This window comes from Toxorhynchites rutilus, chromosome 1 (genome assembly GCF_029784135.1).
Source record: "Toxorhynchites rutilus septentrionalis strain SRP chromosome 1, ASM2978413v1, whole genome shotgun sequence".
Taxonomy (NCBI): domain Eukaryota; kingdom Metazoa; phylum Arthropoda; class Insecta; order Diptera; family Culicidae; genus Toxorhynchites; species Toxorhynchites rutilus.
This window is the reverse complement of record NC_073744.1, coordinates 196,803,566-196,825,380: the sequence shown is the minus strand read 5'-3', so window position 1 is coordinate 196,825,380 and position 21,815 is coordinate 196,803,566. Positions and strand designations below refer to the sequence as shown.

At 41.8% G+C, this 21,815-nt stretch overlaps 2 protein-coding genes across 9 annotated transcripts in view; one reads left to right on the top strand and one right to left on the bottom strand.

The window, feature by feature from the left end:
* Positions 1–21,815, bottom strand: part of LOC129762170 (uncharacterized) — a 147,422-nt gene that overhangs the window by 14,942 nt on the left and 110,665 nt on the right. For all 8 annotated transcript variants that reach the window (XM_055760181.1, XM_055760182.1, XM_055760183.1 and 5 more), the window contains 2 exons: positions 17,728–18,723; positions 17,556–17,665 (listed from right to left, as the gene is read on the bottom strand). In XM_055760181.1, the coding sequence (XP_055616156.1) occupies positions 17,556–17,665; positions 17,728–18,723 (1,106 nt within the window). The remainder of the gene's footprint in view (positions 1–17,555; positions 17,666–17,727; positions 18,724–21,815) is intronic.
* LOC129762171 (protein phosphatase 1H) lies at positions 263–10,239 on the top strand. The gene is made up of 3 exons (XM_055760189.1): positions 263–694; positions 779–1,049; positions 8,248–10,239. Exons 2-3 carry the CDS (start codon positions 911–913, stop codon positions 9,921–9,923), a joined length of 1,815 nt encoding a protein of 604 aa, XP_055616164.1. The 5' UTR covers positions 263–694; positions 779–910; the 3' UTR covers positions 9,924–10,239.

Here is a 21,815-nt window from a genome sequence, read left to right as displayed (position 1 = left end):
TGAATTTCACGCAAAAATAATGGGTTTCATTTCTCCCAACCTAATATTTTACGATGTGTGATGTAGACAATTTTTTATAATAGTGTTCTAAAACAGATTATTTTGTTAAAATGTAGTCAATCTTTAGGTAAATCGAGATTTATCATCATTCTGCATTCGAGCATAACGCTATTCAACTCCGACAATTGCTCGGCTCGCCAGCGCCACGTATGTGCCACTTTTTGCTCTCAGCAACAGCAGCACATTTGACAGCTCAGCTGTAGTTGAAAAAAAAAGCACGAAAAAGAAAAGTCCCATCAAAACATCACCACTCTTCTTCATCGTCTACTACGGCTCGTGTGTGTGCCACACTCTGTTGTTTTTCTCTGCGCTACATATTAATCCTCCACAAATCCTGGACAGCGGGCACGAGAGACGGACGGACGCAACACCAACCCCTCAGCAGTGCGGAAGGAAACATAAAAGTGCACATTGCACACACATATGTCAAGTTAAAAACCAGAGTGCTGTTTTCACTTTTGCGAACCCAAAACATTATCGATTTTCTACGGGATTGCTGCTGTTGGGGCACGAGAAGATGTAACTCGAAGGTAACACGTACCCGTGAGCAGCCACCACAACACGAATCACGTTTCCGTTCCGCGACGAGTGCCGAGAAGAAGGGGAAAATTGGGCTCGGGCTCCACACTTAATGGTGAGTAGTTGTGTAGGCAGGCAGGCAGGCAGGCGTATCCGCGGAGTCGTTTTTATCTGATTTTCTTCGCTTTTTTTCTTGTAGGAAAATAACACAAGCTCGCTGTGACACAGTGAGCGATTTTTTGTTATTGCGACGAGAAGAGTGACGCGAGTGAGAGGCACAGGAGAATAAAGAGGGTCAAGCTGTGTGGAGTTGTGAAGCATCGGCAACGGGATGTTTAATCGACTGAAAAATCGAGTGCTGACGGTGGTCGGACCGGACATTCCTGCACTTCCGTCCAGTGGGGGTGGTGCTAGTAGCGGCGGAAGCGGATATCATCACGGTCGTGACAGTGGCGATCACGGATCGAAGGGTAAGCAGGGGCGGTGAAATGGTGAAAAACTCGTGCGGACTTTTCTTATCATTGCTTCTGGTATCGCTGCCTCTGCACTTTTGTGCGTTGCGGATAGGCTAGGAATGTTCAGAAATTATCGCATCTCGGGGTAAAGTTGTTTTGAAACTGTAATAGAGTCGGTAAAGTAGATGCGTACAAGCAATATAATGTGAGGGAATTGTTTCTGATTTCACATTGCAAAGCAATTTGGAAAAGCCTTGACGGCAGTAATTGATAATTATTGCGCTGATGTAATGCCGATCAAGGATTTGCTTTGTGTATTTCTCACTTTCTTATGACTCTACGAGACAAAACAGTTTCGATAGATATTTAAGCAATTATCTATACATACTAGCTGACCCGGTAAACGTTGTTCTGCCATATGAATTATATTTTCTGAAAATACTATTTCTAATGAAAATTTTATCTCAATTTATAACTTCAGGAACGTTCATGAATTAGGAAATCTCCAGACAATTCCATTGGAGCTGATGTGCCGGCAGATTTAGTAACACATTATTTTGACGTTGCTATTCAATCGAGAATCGTTGCTATTCACATCGAGTTATGGATTTGAAATACAATCATTTCCTCATTTACAGACTTACAAATGTACTTTTTGGTCTTCGCCGTATCAATTTGTGGGAGCAATATCGAACAATCACTCATATTCCTGAATCTGATCTGTTTGAAATTCGATCGAATTTCACGAATTTCACCCGCGTACACAATCTTATTTTTACTTACGTCCATATAAAGTGAAACGAAAACTTGATTTCTGATGCAAACAAGTAGTTACACCATAAATGGACGGTTTATTGTTTTCACACCGGGAACTCGAATCAACTAACTTAGACAGTTATCAGGTATGCTATAAAGCTCCTAGCCTTAGTATTAATAAATAGCGTTCAGTTTGGGAGGAATCTATCTTTCTATATATTAGGCTGTCAAGTCCTGCAGTATTTCCGCGAGGTGTCGTAAGCGCGTAGTTCTAGTTGTATTCATTGTATCGAGTCATACTATATCTTGTTGGAAAGGTATTTTTGCGCGCTATAATATAGTCCATGACAGTGTTTTGTTTGGTTAAGTCGTTCGCGAGTTATAGTGTCGCAAATATGGAGCAAAATAAAGAGAAAATCCGACATATTTTACAGTACTACTATGACAAAGGCAAAAATGCATCTCAAGCTGCCAATAAAATTTGTGCAGTTTATGGACCCGATACAGTTTCCATTTCCACCGCACAACGATGGTTTGAACGTTTTCGTTCTGGTGTAGAGGTCGTCGAAGATGCGCCGCGCTCCGGAAGGCCTGTCGTCGAAAATTGCGACAAAATCGCTGAACTAGCCGAGAAAGACCGGCATAGTAGCAGCCGTAGCATCGGCCAAGAGCTGGGGATAAGTCATCAAACCGTTATTAACCATTTGAAGAAGCTTGGATTCACAAAGAAGCTCGATGTATGGGTGCCACACACGTTGACGCAAAAAAACATCTTTGACCATATCGACGCATGTGAATCGCAACAAAATCGACCCGTTTCTGAAGCGGATGGTGACTGGCGATGAAAAGTGGGTCACTTACGACAACGTGAAGCGCAAACGGTCGTGGTCGAAGCCCGCTGAAGCGGCTCAGACGGTGGCTAAGCCCTCATCAACGGCCAGGAAGGTTCTGCTGTGTGTTTGGTGGGATTGTCAAGGAATAATCTATTATGAGCTGCTTCCCTATGGCCAAACGCGCAATTCGGACCTGTACTGCCAACAACTGGACCGCTTGAAGGTAGCACTCATGAAGAAGAGGCCATCTTTGATAAACAGAGGCCGCATTGTCTTCCATCAGGACAACGCCAGGCCACACACTTCTTTGGTGACGCGCCGGAAGCTCGGGAGCTCGGATGGGAGGTTCTTTTGCATCCGCCGTATAGTCCGGACCTTGCACCAAGTGACTACCACCTGTTTTTGTCCATGGCGAACGAGCTAGGTAGTCAGAAGTTAGCCACAAAAGTGGCCTGTGAAAATTGGCTATCCGAGTTTTTTGCCAATAAGGAAGCGAGCTTCTATAACAGGGGTATTATGAAGTTGGCATCTCGTTGGGAGCAAGTCTTCGAACAAAACGGCGCATATTTGACTTAAAACAGATGATTGTAACTAATTTTATGAACAAATGAAAATTCAAAAAAAATACCACAGGACTTTTTTGACAGCCTAATATATAAAAATCTCGTGTCACGACCGATTTTGATGAAATTATTCACAAAAAACTTGGTAGGCATGAGAATAGGTCGTAATCTATTTACGATACCGCTAGGATACCGATTAACATATATTTAATATAATATGTTAGGGTGGTCTTACGCAGAAATAGAATTTTTTTCTGAATATTTTTTTTTCTCAAATTTGGCTCAAGCCATATGAATAACTTCAAATTTTAACCCACATCCCCTATTTTTAATCGCGATTTGAGTATGTTTCTATAAACAATATTCAAAAATTAAACCATCGTTCGATTTTCAAACAGAACGAATTTATTTACATTGTTGAATGACAGGTGGCGCTACATCCGCTTCATCGAACTTTCATCACACATGAGCAAGTAACCTCAATTCGTCTAAAGCCAGGCGCATCACCGGAGAGCTTCAAGCCTTTTTGAATGAGCACAATGAATTATTGAAATTCTTCAAATCACACTAGCTCGGATTACAAAATGACAATCACGATATTGTCACCAATCCTGAGCTACAGAGCATGTGTATAGATTCAATTTGCAAGCGTTACTGGAATCATTTTAGACGATTGCACAATGGCGCGAGAAATTGTGATTCGAAGATACGTTGATACGACTCTCTTCGCGTTCTTCTTCAATGGCACTAACGTTCCTAAAGTTGACATTCTCAACGTAGTAATTCTTGCGTCATTTTTATTTGTACTGAGTTGCGATGCTTGAATACATTCCTACTCTAGAATAAGTGTGACTATAGTGCAAGTCAGAAGGGATTTTCGGCTAAAAACCCCCAGCCGTACTGTAGGAACAAATATTGCATAAACATTAAACAACGAGACTCTGCCACAGGTATTTATTATAGGTATATGCCACATTCATTATTAACATTTTTTCTCATTTAGAATTAAATTTATGAACGACAGTTAGAGGAGGCGAAACAAACAAGAAGGTGCCCTCCATGCTTTTTTAATGAATCGATATGGTCAGGACAACGCCATTCAAAGAAGTCGTTATCTGTGTCAACAATTCATTATCGACATGTACGCGAAGGTAGAGAGCGAATGACTGCGATTCCTACGACACAATCAACAAAATTCACTTGCGAGACACTATCATGAACAAAGCCTACATAGCCTTTGCTATAGCCTGGTCAAAACCTAATGCATTATCATGACATTACAGCGCGTGTGTTGAAACGTATAATGAATTTCTTAATGAGCTTCATTACAACATTACACGGCTTCGGCCCCACACTTTGCTGGATGTGTTCGGTTGAACGGCGGAAGCGATTCAATTCATTCTTTTTTAGTTTGGTTAGTCAACAAATTCGCCCGAGTAAATAGTTTTCCTCGGAAATTCCAAATATGCCTACTGATCTACTGCTCACCCGTATCCTCAAATCCGATCGAGTCAGAATTACCCGAACGGATCGCGATCTTGCATTCTGTAATCCGCTCAACTCAAGTCCAATCAAGTTGTGCAAATGTGGCAACCTTGCCACGCAGTTCGACATAGACAACATTTACAAGACAACACTTCGTGTTCCATTTCTGTAAAGCGAAAAATTTAATGGATTTTCGAGTGAAATCAGCACGCTTTAAAAACAAAATTTATCTCTATCATTAGTTCATAGATCTATTATTATTTATGTTTTGTATGGATCGTTAAAACATCCAGACACGCTTACAATACATTAATTATTTTTATTAAACAAAAATATCCACTAGAAATAATGTATATGGCAGAACAACGTTTGCCGGGTCAGCTAGTATATATTAGGCTGTCAAAAACGTCCTGCGGTATTTCCGCGATGTGTCGTTTTAAGCGCGTAGTTCTAGTTGTATTCATTGTATCGAGTCATACTATAGCTTGTTGGAAAGGTATTTTTGCGCGCTATAATATAGTCCTTGACAGTGTTTTGTTTGGTTAAGTCGTTCGTGAGTTATAGTGTCGCAAGGAAGCGAGCTTCTATAACAGGGGTATTATGAAGTTGGCATCTCGTTGGGAACAAGTCATCGAACAAAACGGCGCATATTTGACTTAAAACAGATGATTGTAACTAATTTTATGAACAAATGAAAATTCAAAAAAAAAAATACCGCAGGACTTTTTTGACAGCCTAATATATATAAAAATGGATTTCTGTCTGTCTGATTCTCATGGACTCGGAAACTACTGAAGCGATCGACATGAAAATTTGTATGTAGGGGTTTTTGGGGCCGGGGAAGATTTTCATGATAGTTTGAGACCCCTCCCCCTCTCTAAGGGGGCCATACAAATGAAGCACAAATTTCTGCATTACTCGAGTATTAATCAAGCAAACAAAATAAAATTTTGCATGTGGAGGTTTAAGGATGCAATAAGTGTTTCTATTGTAGTTAGATACTCCCCCCCCCGTCTCTAAGGGGGAGCTGCCATACAAACGAAACACAAATTTCTGCATAACTCGAGAACTAATCAAGCTAGTGGAACCAAATTTGGCATATGGAGGTTTTGGGGAGCAATAAATGTTTTATGGTGGTTCGACACTCCTTTCTCCTCTTTAAAGAGAAGGAAGGGAGGGTGCTGAGCAACTTGAGAACTAATCAAAGAAATGGAATTAAATTTAGCATATAGAGGTTTTAGACATCGATAAACGTTTCTATGGTGGTTCGACAATCCTCCCTCCTGTCTAAGGGGAGGCTACAGTGATAGATATTCGTTAAGCCGCACTTGAAAAAAAAAAACTTGAAACACTTACAAAACAACCACGAATGTTCTTTTTTATCGGGATACTTATTTGCTGTAGTGGTAGTATATTTAAGTCAATTTTATTGAAAGGACGTGAGTCACAATCACACACACACACAAGGCGTCATCGGTGGATATAAACATTCAAACGTCGTTTTTTTCCCGAGACATACGATTAGCCACAGGGCATAAAAATCGAGTTTTCGCATAATCACCAAGCCTGTATCTGTGTTTTATGAAAAAATACATGGGAATGTTCAATTTACAAGATAAATATTAGATGTGCAAAGTAAGAAGTTGGTCAGATTAGTGATTTACGTAGAATTTAAAGGAATGGTGAAAGGTATTCAGTGAACAAAAGTTTTCTAATCGCTCGATTGTAACAAAAAATGGTCGATCTGAGAAAGTGGTACGGAATTTCTTTAAATAGTGCCAGAAATATGGGACATAACGACCAACAAATGGGAACACCAAAGTTACTTTGCGTCTTAAAGGTCGAATAAGACACGAAGCAACCAGGAAAAAATGTCCTGCTCATACATTAAGGCAGAATCGGTTGTTCCAGTAACGAAGAGGCATATTGCGCGCATCTTGAATGAGTCACCAAACATCATGTGGAAGAAATTTCAAGGGAAGCCGAAACTGACCGCCACCCATAAGCAGAACCATCTCATTTTCGCCCGGCAATACATGGAATGGGAACTAGAATGGAGAAATGTTGTATTTTCCGGCGAAAAAAGTTCAATTTGGATGGTCCGGACTGTTACAGTTGCTATTGGTACAATTGAGGTCAACGGCATGTCGTGAGATCGAAGCGAAACTTTGGGGGCGGAAGTTTGACAGTGTGGGGAGCCGTTTCCTATCACAGCAAGCTTCCCATTTGTTTCATTTTCACCCGAATGAACTCCGAAAAGTATCTTCAATTACTGGAGGACGTTATGATTGGCCATATTGAGAATAACGCTACCGAGGATGTCGTTTTTTCAGCAGGATTATGCATAGATCCACGTTTCCAAGCAATCGAAGGCATGGTTTGCCGAGAAGGACATTCCGCTTCTTGAATGACCTGCTTGCAGTCGATTGCAATCCCATAGAAAACCTATGGAGAATCTTGGCTGAGATGGTCTATGCAAACGGATGACAATTCGACAACATTTCCAGTCTCAGGGCAGTAATTCAGGAGTGTTGGGCTATAATCAATATGGCAACACTTTGAAAGCTGTCTGACTCGATGCCAAATCGAGTTTCCAAAGTGACCCGAAATGGAGGTGGACATACTAAATATTAGCTACCGACTGGACTCGAAATTTGCCGCACAAATTTTCTTTTATTGAAATTTTAGGATGCGGCTAAACGAATGTCCACTCTGATTCCACATATTTGAATTACTTAGAAAACAAAAAGTGAATTTATATTTTTTTAGAATGAATTTGATGAAAGTAAACAATACTAGTCTTTTATGAACAAAACTGTACAAAGAATTGACTTATTTTTAAAAATATCGAGGAAAAATAGGGTGCGGCTAAACGAATGTCTACCACTGTACCAAACAAATGAAACACAAATTTCTGCATAACTCGAAAACTAATCAATCAAATGGAGCTAAATTTGGCATGTGAAGGTTTTTGAATATGAGAAATGTTTCTATGATGGTATGACACCCCTCCCTCCTCTGAAATGGAGAGGGCGTCCCGTAAAAATAACACACATATTCCAACCAAACATGACAGTTGATTTTTTTTAATGTGATAAAATGCATTCCTATATCGTCTTCTATCTATATAAATAAAAATGGATCATCGAATGTGTTGATAAGAGCAAAACTCGAGAAAGGAATTGTCCGATTTAGGGCTGTCTTTATTGTATCATATTTTCTGTATCAAACATTTATTCCATGTAACGGAAAACATGTTATTGGCAGGTGGTTGAAAAATCTTGAACGAGAATTGTGTCTGAAAATAATCTGATATTATAATGATGAGTTTTGGTAGAAGTACTACGAATTTTATAGTAAAAGGTAATTTTGAAGGGTAGATTAAAAATTCAATCAATGAACAGTTCTGCGATTGATCTCACGAACGTTAGCTTAGTAAGAAAACTTGAATGTTCGGAGAAATTTATATCAAAAAATTAATTTTGGGTAGAACGAAGGTTGCCGGGTCAGCTAGTACAGTCAAAAAAAATCATCCCCGAAATGAATCTTTCAATCAAACATCTTCAATTCTTACAGGCAACCTTCCGGAGAAGTTCCGCTACGCCCGGCCCCAGTTCCTGCAGCTGCTAACGTTTGACGAGCTGAAGGCGAGTGCCGACCACAACGTGCGGCCAATCATCGTTCCGCGGGACATGTCACTGCTTCCGTGGAACACCGGATATGCCGAGTGCGTCAACTCGGGTAAATCCGAGTGGAACGAAGATCAGGCAGCGTTTCATCGCCAGGTGCTATCGCATCCCTCCCGGCAGTATCACGATCTCCCGTACACATACTTCGGTATCTATGATGGTCACGCGGGGTACGGCGCGGCACTGGCCGCGTCCAACCAGTTCCATCATATCCTGCACGAGAAGCTGGTCGATATTATCGATCTGCTGATGCCGCGGGTTGAGGGTGACGATCAACTGCAGCAACAGCAGCCGATGGCCGGGATGGGTTTGAACGCGATCCTGCCGCATCCAATTTTGTTCCACAAACAGGTCTCGAAGGATGAACTCATAATAGGGGCACTCGAGTCGGCGTTTGCCGATATGGATGCGGTTCTGGCTGAAGATCGAGACAAGTACCGGAATGCTGGGGGATGTACGGCACTGGTTGCGTTGTTTATTCTGGGCAAACTGTTCGTGGCGAATGCTGGCGATTCTCGGGGAGTTCTTTGCAAGCGAGTCCATCGGAAGCAGCTGCCCAATCTTCGACCTCCCAGTGCGCTAGTACATGAGGAGGGCCTTAACGGTGACGCACCACCGGAGGAGGAAGAAGACGAATACATTGCGTATGCTGAACCTTGCTCATTTGACCACACGCCGGAGACGGAACGGCCAAGATTGCTCTCGGTTGGGAAACTCAATCCAAACCTTATGGGAGGCGAATACGTGGCAATGGAGTACGCCAAGAAACCAATGACGAAAGACCTTGGCACGCGTATCCTCTACCGGCAGGGTACCATGAAGGGCTGGTCCTACAAAACCTTGACACGAAATGATCTTAAGATGCCCATTGTGACGGGCGAAGGCAAGCGTAGTCGATTGCTGGGAACAATCGGAGTCACCCGGGGCTTCGGTGATCATGACCTGAAGGCTCTGGGCAGTGGCCTTCCAATCAAACCATTCCTCAGCTGTCACCCGGACGTAGTCTGCATCGATCTCAGTGCGGTCGAAAGCGATTTGTCGGCGACTGACAACGTTGATGGCGACTATGGGGTTCTGGTAATGGCCACCGATGGTCTGTGGGATGTGACGTACTCGCAAAAGGTCGCGAGAACCGTCTTTTCCACGTTGAAAAAATTTCCAACCGAGCGACATCGGTACACGATGGCCGCCCAGGAGCTGGTAGCGAAATCCCGTGGTCGGGCAAACATAAACGGTCACTGGCGGCTGGCGGATTCCCGCGCAGCGGCAACCGTTGATGACATATCAGTCATCGTTATCCCAGTCTATCAGTACTATCTGGAGTATCTGGAATGGAAACGTTCACTCCAAAAGCCGAAGCCGGTTGTGGTCAGTACGAATTCGAATGCAAGCGCAGCTGAAGAGGCTCTGGCCGGGGAGGGGCTCAGCTCCGAATCGGAATCCGATCCACTGGATCATGCACGCGAACCCGATGGTGACACCAATCACCGAGTATTTCCTTTACCGAATGCCGGGAGTGTGGAAGGAGAAGCGGTCAATGCTTCCAAGGAGGGGGTGGTTTAGGAGTTCTGCCTCGATATTTAACGTGATTTTATTTCTATTCCAAACGAGACTCGCAATATGGTTCATTTAGTGAGATGACACTGAGATGATTTCAGGAAAAAAAACCCAGCTGAAGTGGTAGTCAATAAGCGTTATGAGAAGATAATTATTGATAGCACTAAATTAGTACTTTAAAACTCTACTAATATCAAATAGTGAAAGACCATCACCACCACCACCAGCGGCAAATCAATACACATCGGTGGTGTGGCGTAGAGATAGAGTATTGATCGCTGAAATGAAATAGCAAAATATAAATCTATTTAAATTCCTTTAAGATCGCACTGTTTGTCGCACCTTTTGTGATCCGAAGTTTTCCCTGAGAAAATGCTGCACGTGACTGTTTTGATCTGACAATCACCGCGCTAGAAAAGCCCAGCTCGTCGCTCCGTTCGAGAGCTAGTAAAACTTACGATATTTTTAAAATTCACGGTCGTGGAAAGTCTGACTGGAAACCTGGCAGTCGACGGGAGGAGTGCCCCGAAATAATGTGAAGTCAAGAAGTCGAAATTCCCCAAAAGAGTTCGTTGTCTGATAAACGGTATGCAGTTGTGGGCTGAAAAACGAGATTTTCTTTGCTTCTGGGACCATGAACCAGCAAGCGTACCAGAATAAATTCCCACGGAAGAAAATTTTTTTCTCTGGAGTGGCATGATATAGATTGCTTATTCTAGATTTAAACTGAAGATTGAAAATAAAAAAATGCAAAAATTTTCAATCCAAACATGAAAAAAACCAAGAGTCCTAAATTTTGAACTGGAAAGTATTAAAACTTTAGTTCCTAAAACCGTGAATCTAAAATAAAAAACCCAAAAATATCGAATCGAAAACTCAAAGACTCTAGTTCTGAATTTTTTGTTTTTTTTTGACGTAGGACTACGTCTTTCATTTCTATACCGGGGTGTAAAATCAAAGTTTCGAAAACGAAAGCGTTACGCCGGAGACCGAGATTTTGAGCGATAATAGCTCCTAAACAACTTAACGAAATGGTATGATAAACACTTCATTCGAAAGATAAAATGTCTACGCGCTCTATACTTGTTACTTTCTGATCTAAAAACTTGTTTCAATAGTCCTGAAATTGCTTTCAAAACAGGCTATTGAAATCACCAATCGGTATATAAGCGATTGGAGCATGTTGTCGCTGTTGTGGTGAAGCTCTTCGTTTATCATGAAAGCGCGGATGAACGGTGTCACCAAGAGCCTGTTTGTGCACCTTAGGCCAGAAGGGAATCCATCAGGAGGAGAGTGATGCCACAAACGGTTCCCCGGGAAGATCTCGAAGCAGCCGCTACACACACACACAAATACACGCGCGGAATTCTTTCCGTTTGGATGCCATTCAGCATCGAGAAAGATCCGGAAAATAATCTGGCAGTTCCTCTGGGAATTTAAAAATACATTCATGTGAAAGAGTTTATTTGAATGTTTTCTATTCATGTAACACTGTGACCAAATATGTTTCAATCAAGTGCTATTAACAGATGGTTATCGAGTTAGCATTAACCACTGGTGGGCTTCCAGTATCGAGGAAAATGTGGAAATATCTAATCGTTACTGAAAATAATCTGCCAGTTCCTCTGGGAATTTAAAATTACATTCATTTGAAAGAGTTTATTTGAATGTTTTCTATCCATGTAACACTGTGACCAAATACATTAGGTTTTGTGATTTTTCAATCAATCGCAATCAACAGGATAGCTTCTGAAGATTATTTTGACGTAGGACTACGTCTAACCGGAAGATATAGGGGGTGAAATGGAAATCTAGGCACTGAACAAGTAGGAAAAAATGCAAGATTTGGAACGCTTATAACTCGAGCATTTCTCAATAGATCGCAAAGGTTTTTGCATCAATTGATAGGAAATATATCTACGCATCTATCATAACGAATAACATTTCATTTTTCTTGAGATAAATAATTGAATAATTGTGAAATATCAAGCATTGTCAAAATGCACTATGTGCCCATTTTTGATTGGTCCATTTTGTGCTCCTCAAATCGTACCGACCAAAACGGGCAACCAGAGCAGCAGCGAAATAGAATGAAGCACAATTGGAAAGGAAAAAGAAAAAAATGAGGGAAACATTGGTCGCAGTCTCACACATGCGTAATTCTCGAGCCAGCCAGTCTTAAAAATCCCCGCTCCGCTGCCGTAACGATCATTCTCATCCGAACCGTACACCACATCGTTTCGCATCACCTCACATCAACAAACCAACACAAGCAGCCACAAACCAACACAAGCAGTTGGATATGGCAAAGGAGGAAAAGTGAAGGGAAAGGCAAAATCCCGCACGAACCTTGATCTGGAGTTCCCGCTCGTGTTGATCTGGAGTTCCCCGCAAGGGTAGCTAGGCCGAGCGCGTTAGTACCTGTGTACCAGTCCACCTAGCCGGCGTTATATAGTTTCGGCCGCCGGAGTGATCGAGTTGACTGGCAAAGCTGCTCGCGACGATAAGAAAACCTGCATTCGGAACATAACACATTCGGTTCGGCGGACATCAAGACAACAGGCAGTTGCAGCGAATGGCGAGTGGCAAACGCAATCGCAAAACGGCATCAGGTAGCAGAAGAAAAAAGTTTGTTCTTTATACAAACTGCTTTGGTGGCAAATCCAGTACAAGGCGGCATCGAGGGCGTTCGAAATGGTTTTTTTCAAAACCACGAGTACTAAGTTTTCTAAATTGGAACCATTCCATAAAACAAGGCGCTTTTCAGGGCCATTAAACCTTCCAAAAAAGAGTTTAGGAAATAAAGTTCAATGCTTTCTAAAACATTATCCAAAATAATAATAAAACACAAATTGATGTTTTCATAATTTGTTTGCCAGGATATGATGAGTATGTGAATTTGGCAGTTGTTCTGAGCTTATTGATAGTTGGGGACTTTCCTGATTATTCAATTTCCACCAATTCTTAAATTGTTTCCAGATTGAAAGTACAGTAATCTACAATTAGTTCGACATTTAGCTAATTGGACGGACATGTAATGTGACTTATTTAGTTGGACAATTTTGTAAACATAGAGATCCAAATTATGATCCCACATTGAAAGTCGACACTGTACCACTGTCATCGCAAATGTTCAATTACAGGTTAAAATTACCTCCAATCCGGCACTGAGTGGTGGTAATGCGACGTGCCATTGAATGTAATTTACTGTAAAATATGTCACAAGCTGGATGGGAAGAAATTTTCCAACTGTGAAAGCTGTGGCGAGTGACAACAAATCGCTAAACAGGAAGGTTTAGCCGAACAAGATGGGGATATCGAGTGATAACAAAAACACAACACCAAAGGTTCTTTTCAGAACCATTAACATATTCATAAAGAGTAAACAGTAAACTAATCCATTTTTCAGGTAGATAGGTAGGTATTCACGTAGGTGAAGAAAATAAAACAATATATTTAAAATATATATTTAACAAAAGCTGTCCCCTTTGCATAGTCCTACGTCACTCCGGTTATGTCCCCGACATTACTCACCCGTCTTTTTCCCCATCAGTAGGATATTTCCGTATCCAATATTGTATGCGCCCGCAATCGATTCTTGCTCTGTCGCCGAAAGTTCCGAGCTCAGAGAGTTCATTCCCCTCTAGTTTGCCTTCCAAATTGCCATCGTAAACCACACCTTCTCTCGATTCAATCACACACAAAACGCATACTTAAGCGATATTCTGGTGGTGAGACACATTCATTTTTCGTGAGGACATCGACAAGACAACATCGTTGCCTAACGTGCTGGAGGAGGTGGACGGCGAAGGATCGACACATACACGCGCAGAACTCTTTCCGTTTGGATGCCATTCAGCATCGAGAAAGTTCCGGAAAGATCTAATCATTGCTGGGAAATAATCAGCCAGTTCCTCTGGGAATTTAAAAATACATTCATGTGGAAGAGTTTATTTGAATGTTTTCTATTCATGTAACACTGTGACCAAATATGTTTCAAGCAAGTGCTATTAACAGATGGTTATCGAATTAGCATTAACCACAGGTGGGCTTCCAGTATCGAGGAAAATGTGGAAATATCTAATCGTTACTGAAAATAATCTGCCAGTTCCTCTGGGAATTTAAAATTACATTCATTTGAAAGAGTTTATTTTAATATTTTCTATCCATAAAATATCCATATAATACATTTGGGTTTGTGATTTGTCAATCAAGTACAGTTAGCAGGAAAGCTTCTGAAGATTATTCTTCAGAACAAGGTTTTTCGTATCCTATATTGGATGCATAAAACCTTGTGCCTCCAACGTAACGCTCTCGTTTTCGAAGTCTCCCAAATATTCATTTATTCATTCATTCAGAATGGATTTAGATTCAACTTCAAACAAATGATCTCTAAATCAACGATAGTCCTACGTCACCCTTGCGGTTATACCATAGATATAACCCACTTCCTGTTTTTTTATTTTATAGATTTTTTCAATTTTTAAGTGTCCTATTTTTCCTGGATTCTCTTAAGAGTTTTCTGGATTCATGTTTTCTGGGTTTCCCTATTTTTTTCCTGAACTGTCTGAATTTTTGGGGTTAGATTTTCTGAGTTGACGATCTGTTTGGATTTTATTAATTTCATAGATTTCCTGGATTTTTTTTCTGATTTTTTATTAATTTCATTTATATACAGGGTTTTCCATTTCGGGCTTCCGAAAGTATACAGCCCTGCGCTGACAACCGTTTGACATAGCTGTCAACCAAAGCGTCATATTACAATATGGATCGCCATTTTGCAATATGGATCGTTTTAGCATCGCACAACGTGTTAATTTTGTTAAATTGTACTATAAAAATGATGAAAAACCGGCAAATGTTTTTCGAGCATCACGGACGGATTTTGGTCGTCATGGACGGCCTACAGAGCACACAATCGCTAATTTAGTGCGTAAACTCGAACAAACTGGATCCGTAGCGGATATTGTGAAACCTGTGCATCCTCGTAATGTGCGTTCGGCCGAAAATATTGCTGCTGTTGCTGCCAGTGTGGAGGATGACCCGAATGTTTCGATTCCACGGCGTGCTCAGCAATTGGGCTTGTCAAACACATCATTGTGGCGAATTTTGCATTTGGACTTGCACCTACATCCATATAAAGTCCAACTGGTACAAAAATTAGAGCGTGGTGACCATGGAATGCGTCGGGCATACGTCGATTGGGTGAACGAACAACAGCAGCAAAATGCTGAATTTTCGCATCAAATTTTCTTCAGCGATGAGGCACATTTCGAGCTCGGTGGCTATGTGAACACCCAAAATTTCCGTATATGGGGCTCAGAAAATCCACACGTGATTGTTGGGAGGCCATTGCATCCGCCAAAAGCCACTGTTTGGTGCGCATTATGGTCTGGTGGAGTCATCGGGCCGTATTTCTTTGAAAATGAGGACGGCGAGAAGGTAACTGTGAATGGTGAGCGCTATGGCCGCATGTTAACCGATTTTTTTTGCCACAAATGAAGATATGGATACGGATGACATGTGGTTTCAGTAGGACGGCGCCACGTGCCACACAACACGACCGAACATGGCCATATTGCGAACGAAATTTGAGGGACGCGTTTTGGTGATGCCAATTGGCCGTCCAGATCATGCGATTTGAACCCGCTAGACTTTTTTTCTTGTGGGGTTATGCGAAAGACCGTGTCTATGCCAACTCTCCGCAAACTCTTGAACATTTGAAAGACAACATTCGTGAAGTTATGACCGAGATACCGCCCCATATGTGCTGAAAAGTCCTCGAAAATTACCTGTTCCGGATCAAGGTGTACGAGGAAGCCCTAGGTGGACATTTGAATGATGTTGTATTTCACACATAATTGCATAAACCAAACTTTAATTTGAAATAAAAGTTTCATCGAAATTCGAATTCTAAGTGTGTTTTATTTCAATTTACTTTCCGAATTTAAAGTTGGAAAACCCTGTATATAAAAATGGAGAGATGCCTATCTGTCTTTCTGTCTGTCTGATTATTATGGACTCGGGAACTACTGAACCGATCGACATGAAAATTGGTATGTAGGGGTTTTTGGGGTCGGGGAAGGTTCTTATGATAGTTAGAGATCCCCCCCCCTCTCTAAGGGGGGGCTGTCATACAAATGAAACACAAATTTCTGCATTACTCGAGAATCAATCAAGCAAATAAAACCAAATTAGGCATATCGACGTTTAAGGTGCAATAAATCTTTCTATGGTGGTTAGATACTCCTCCCCCCTCTCTTAGGGGGAGCTGTCATACATACAAAACACAAATTTCTGCATTACTCGAGAATTAATCAAGCAAATGAAACCGAATTAGGCACATGGAGGTTTTAGGGGGCACGAAACGTTTATATAGCGAATCGACACTTCTCCTCCCTCTCTAAGGGGGGCTGCCAAACAAATGAAACCCAAATTTCTGCATAAAACGAAAACTATTCAAGCAAATGGAGCCGAATTTGGCATGTTAAGGTTTTAGGGGGCAAGAAACATTTCTGTGGTGAATAGACCCTCCTCCCCCTCTCTAATGGGGAAGGGGGGATTACCGTACAGATGAAGCATAAGTTTTTGCATAACTCAAGAACTAATCAAGCAAATGGAATCAATTTTGGTATATGGGGGATGTAGGGGGCATTACACCTTTCTATGGTGGTTTGACACTCCTCCCCGTAGTCACGTAAGATTTTGTACTTCTGAAACCGCAAAAATCTTCAATCTAGGTCTAGAATTCAGGTAAAACGAAAAATATGAAACAAAAAAATTCTAAAATTTAGAGCTAAAAAAGTCACAGGAGGGTTGTGTCCAAGACACGACCGCATATATATTTGTAATGCCGATTTCCCCCGGGCACCTTGGTTTTGATATCTCTGTTAGGGAATACATTTCGGTTGGAACGACAGCTCCCCCTACTTTCATGTATCTACAATGCCGATTTCCCCCAGGCAGCATGGTTTTGATGTCTCTATTAGGGACTCGCCCCATGTGTCGTCAATTCGACCAATCAGAAGTGGGTATTTCCGTTAGGATTAGGTTAGGTTGAGATTTTTCAATTGTTCGGTAGTTAGTTTCATGACATATTATTTTATTCAATATAAAAAATTGTTATGAAGTACCGAAATCGATTGACGCAAAAATTTCATCAATCCATCATGAAATGACTGAGCAAAAAGCGTTTGAAATTGGACAATTTTCACGATGTGCTCGATCTTCGATTTTCAATTTGTACCCCAATAAGTTCCCGAAAGACGTAATCCTACGTCAAAAAATGTAATTTATCAATATGGAAAACCTCATAATTTTAATGCAAACTCTACCATTTGTCCCGTATAAAATTTATGTTCCCTCGTGTATAGACTACATTATGGAAAACTCATTAAAACTTAGTTGCAATCCAATCCTATTGCCCAATGAGTTTCGCCAGCTCACAGCTAACAGCAAACCCCTGATAGAAAAGCCATCAATTCATCAACTTACATTACTTGCATAACGACAGCAAAATCCGCCCCGATACCGCGCACTAGATTAGGATTACCACTAAATTGCAATGAAGGCGCGCTCGGTGGCGCAAAAGCTATCATTACCTGTCATAATAAACACATGTGAAACTTTGCAACTCACCTCGAGCAGAGCTTCAGCGCTGAGTAATACACCGAAAACACGCTGACGAGAAAATGTATCGCGAGGGCACACAACAGTCCCGAACCCGCTGTCACTGCGTTCCAGGACGACTGAAAACAAAAACAGATCGGTGTCAATAAGGACATACGCATGTGTAACCAAGCGGATGCACCTCGTCTTGCTGAGCCAAATTGGCATCCCGCACGGCTCCGATCCCGGTGAGGGCCAAACCGAGGGTGCTGGACGCAACGCAGATCAGATTCATGGCCAGGAAGCCGGTCCGGGCCGTCTTGAGGTTGATAAAGCCCAGCGAGCCGGCAATTCCGGCGATGGCCCCACACCACAGTCCCGTTCCGGCCATCGCAAGCGAGGCGTTCCGAGCCAGCACCAGTCCCCCAAGCGCAGCCAACGTGACGCTGAACATAAGCTGGATCACTCCCAGCACCACGATCGAGGGGAGCTTCTGTTTCTTCTGGCGCTGTTGGTGATGAGCGCCGGGCGGGAATAGGAAACTGACCAGCGAAGAGTTGGCCCCGTTCGGGGAGTACTGCTGATCTATCGCTGGTGATTTTTTCTGCTGCTTGGAAGCAGCATATTTGTGGTCTTTTTTGGTGTCGTTACTGTTGCTGCCACTCTTCTGGGCTTCCGCGGAATTAACGCCGCAATCTGCTTTGGTGTCCTTGCTGATAGCATCGCTGCCGCTGCTGGAGGTAACTGGCTTCGCCAGTTCTGTGTTGTACATCTGTGTTCTATCTTTGTCGGTTGCAGTGGTGATCGCATCACCAATTTTGTCGTTACTATCCCCCCTGTTGTGGCCGCCATCCGGTTTTGGGGTTTGGGGAGTGGAATAGAAATGTCCCGAGTCCGGATAGCCGTCATGCTTCGAAATGATCGAAATTTGCGAATCCGTCAGACTGTTTTTGGCGTGACTCGAGTTGACATTGTCGAAGACGCCGCTACGGAGCTGCTGCGACTGTTCCACCTGGTGCTCGTACTCGGCCGGGTCGTTCGAATCCAGACGATCGATAAGGGACACGTCCGTGTTCAGTTCCTCGATTTCCTTCCGTATATCCAGCTCGAGCTTGTCCATCCTGGGTACCGCCGCTTGGAGGGGCGTGAGAAAGGAACGGTATTTACTATCGCGCGAACATAGAGATTGGGTGAGTGGCTGCAAAGAGAAAGATCAGAAATTTTAATCATACACATATGTAACAGGTTGATGACTTCGATTCTCGGATGGTTCTCAGAGATCATTGACTGGAGAAAAGCACCGGATGCAGCAGAACCCCAAAGAACATGCTGTTCAAGAAGTTAACTGTAGATTGGCATTCTAATTGACTACTTTTTTTTCGTGTGCCTTCCAGAGAGAATCAAACTACTTTGATTAATAAGATGCACATGTGTTCGATTGGCCGAATGCCGAACACATCAATCACACGAATCAATGGGCCACGTGAAGATATGTGCTAATAGGCAATTCTTTCACACCGCGTGTTCCCACTTTACATTGCGCCACGCATGGGTTACTTCGATCGGCTGTGATTAATGCGCGTGTTGTTGTTACCGTTCGCTGGCGCTAGGTTCCATTTTATTTTTCATTGGAATCAAATGAAATTATGTAATTGATTTGTTGCCCGTCCGCGATCATCGCCACTTTAGCAGCTGATGGCACAGATGGCGGGTTGCGCCGGTTACAGAGCTGGATTATGTTTCTCGTGTTGTTGTGTGTAGAAATTACGGTTCCCTGATAGACATGCCACTCAGAAACTTTACCTAACATGAATTCAACTGACAAGCCGATGTTTAGATCGCAAGTTGCCATGGTTGAAGTGGCGCTACATTTGTAATTTTCAAACAATGAAAACAAGTTGAGTTTGTCTGTCGATGAAGCATTTTTTTCAACAATCGTTCTATGTGTGTTATCCGGACTCTACTGCAAGAAATGGATACAGGTCGGACTCGATTATATATAGTCGACCATTTTTGACGTGGGACTACGTCTAACCGGAGTATATGGGGGGGTAAAATGAAAACCTAAACACAGAACATGCAGGAAAAAATGCAAGATTTCGAATGCTTATAACTCGAACATTTCTTACTGGACCGGAAAGATGTTTGCATCAATTGATAGGGAATATTTCTACGCTTCTATTGCAATTAATAAAATGTTGTTTTTCATCAGATAAACAATTGAATAACTGTAAAATGTTAAGCGTTATCCAAACGCCCTAACTGTCTCGTTTTGATTGGCCCGATTTGCGGATTCCCCTGCACAGCCTTCAAAACCAAGCAGCCTTGGGGAAATCGGCATTGCAAATAGATGAAAGTATGCGGACTTTTGTTCTCACCGAAATGTGTTCCCTAACACAGACTTCCAAACCAAGCAGCATTGGGGAAATCTGCATTGCAAATACATGTAAGTCGGGGGCATTTTTGTTCCGACTGAAATGTGTTTTCCTAACACAGACTTCAAATCCATGGAGCGTAGGGAAATTGGCATTGCAAATAGATGTAAGTCGGCGGCATTTTTGTTTCGGCTGAAATGTGTTTCCCCAACACAGACTTCTGAACCATGGTATTTGAGGAAATTGGCATTATAAATTAATGCAGGTTGGGGGTATTTTTGTTCCGACTGAAATGTGTTCACCTAATACTAAGGTGTCTGGGAAAATCGGCATTGCAAATACATGCAAGTCGGGGGTATTTTTGTTCCGACTGAAATATGTTTGCCTAACACAGACTCCAAACCAAGATGTCTGGTTAGATGACGTTTGATTATTCTTCCGTTCAAATATTTTGCCTTAGGCATCATACCAAACGTAAAATGACTGTCATTAAATTTACTTGTAACGAAAAACATAATCTATCACACGCATACCAGGAACAATATTATTATAAAACTTAGATGAACTTCAATTCTGCCTTCGCAGGGTTTTAGATCAAGGTCTACCCTGTCAGAAAAACATCGGTTCAAAATCTTCTATCGGTAAAAATTAAAATAAATTACGATTTAAGATTTTTACCTTTTTCAGTAAAAAATGTTTGTTTCTCAGGCGATCAAACATCGTTAAATTAACTCTAGTGACTCTCAACTTCAAAATTCATAAAAACTTTATAAGTAGGACTTGTAGAGGATGAGATTTCCTAGAAGTCGTTCGAATACACCATTGTCATATCTCTAACGTATACGATGCTAGAAACCATATACCACAGTACATGAAGCACTTTAGTTAACTATCTTTCGATATCTTGGTTGGGAGATTTTTCGACCGATCTACTTTCAACGAACCTTCTGCTTCTTGTTCTGGTAGGGTGTACAAAAGGCTTTTAAATTACTCAGCTTCAACTGGAATGATATAGCAATACACCGAATCAAATGACAAATGAGTTCCTTCCACCATAATATGCAATACATCGCTTCACTCTATAGAGATTCCCATGAGCACGTGTGAGATTGTCGGATACGTGCTTTAGTAGTTGTAACATTGCCGGATTCACTGTGTAGTATGCGTGATATGACCGATAGACGTAACACGATCTTCTTATTCTAATTTTCTTATGTGCGTATTACACACTGGACAAAAGTGTTCGTGAAATCAGGCATAAGAATCTCTATTGGATCGCATAACATGATGATTGTGTATCTGAGTTGCTTTCATCTCACGCACACATATGCTATTAACTCATTGTATTGTGTTGATCTGCTAGTAGCTTGTGCTATAGCACGCCATTTCTTTCCTAGTTTTGCTGTTTACCTAGTTGGTGTTTGCCAAACATTTCGGAAATCATGAGAAATCACGAAGAAAATCGAATTAAAGTTTGCCTTTTGTGCTTCAAGAAGGCCGCTACCGCGAAACCTTTTTCCAAAATGATTAAATCTATAATTATTCAAAATTTCATCTTCTCCTATTGCGATAAAGTCTCGATGTTCCCCAAAGTGCTCTGCTCAAGCTGTTATGCCATGGTGTATAGGTGCTCGAAAAGCAAAACTCCAGTGGGTTTTTCAGTACACGATTACTCCGAAGATCAATTAATTGAAACCAGAAGTTCATCTGACCATGGCAATTGCAATCTTTGTAAAGTCGCACGACAGACCATTTTCCCTAAACGCCCAAAGCAAGGTACAAAGTTAAAGATTCCTCCGAAGGTTTGTGCCATTTGTCTTACAGCTATTTCCCGTGGAAAGCGCCATACATGCACAAAGAGAACAAAGCTACAAAATATTGAGAGCATAGCTGGAGACTGCAAAGATCAGATTGC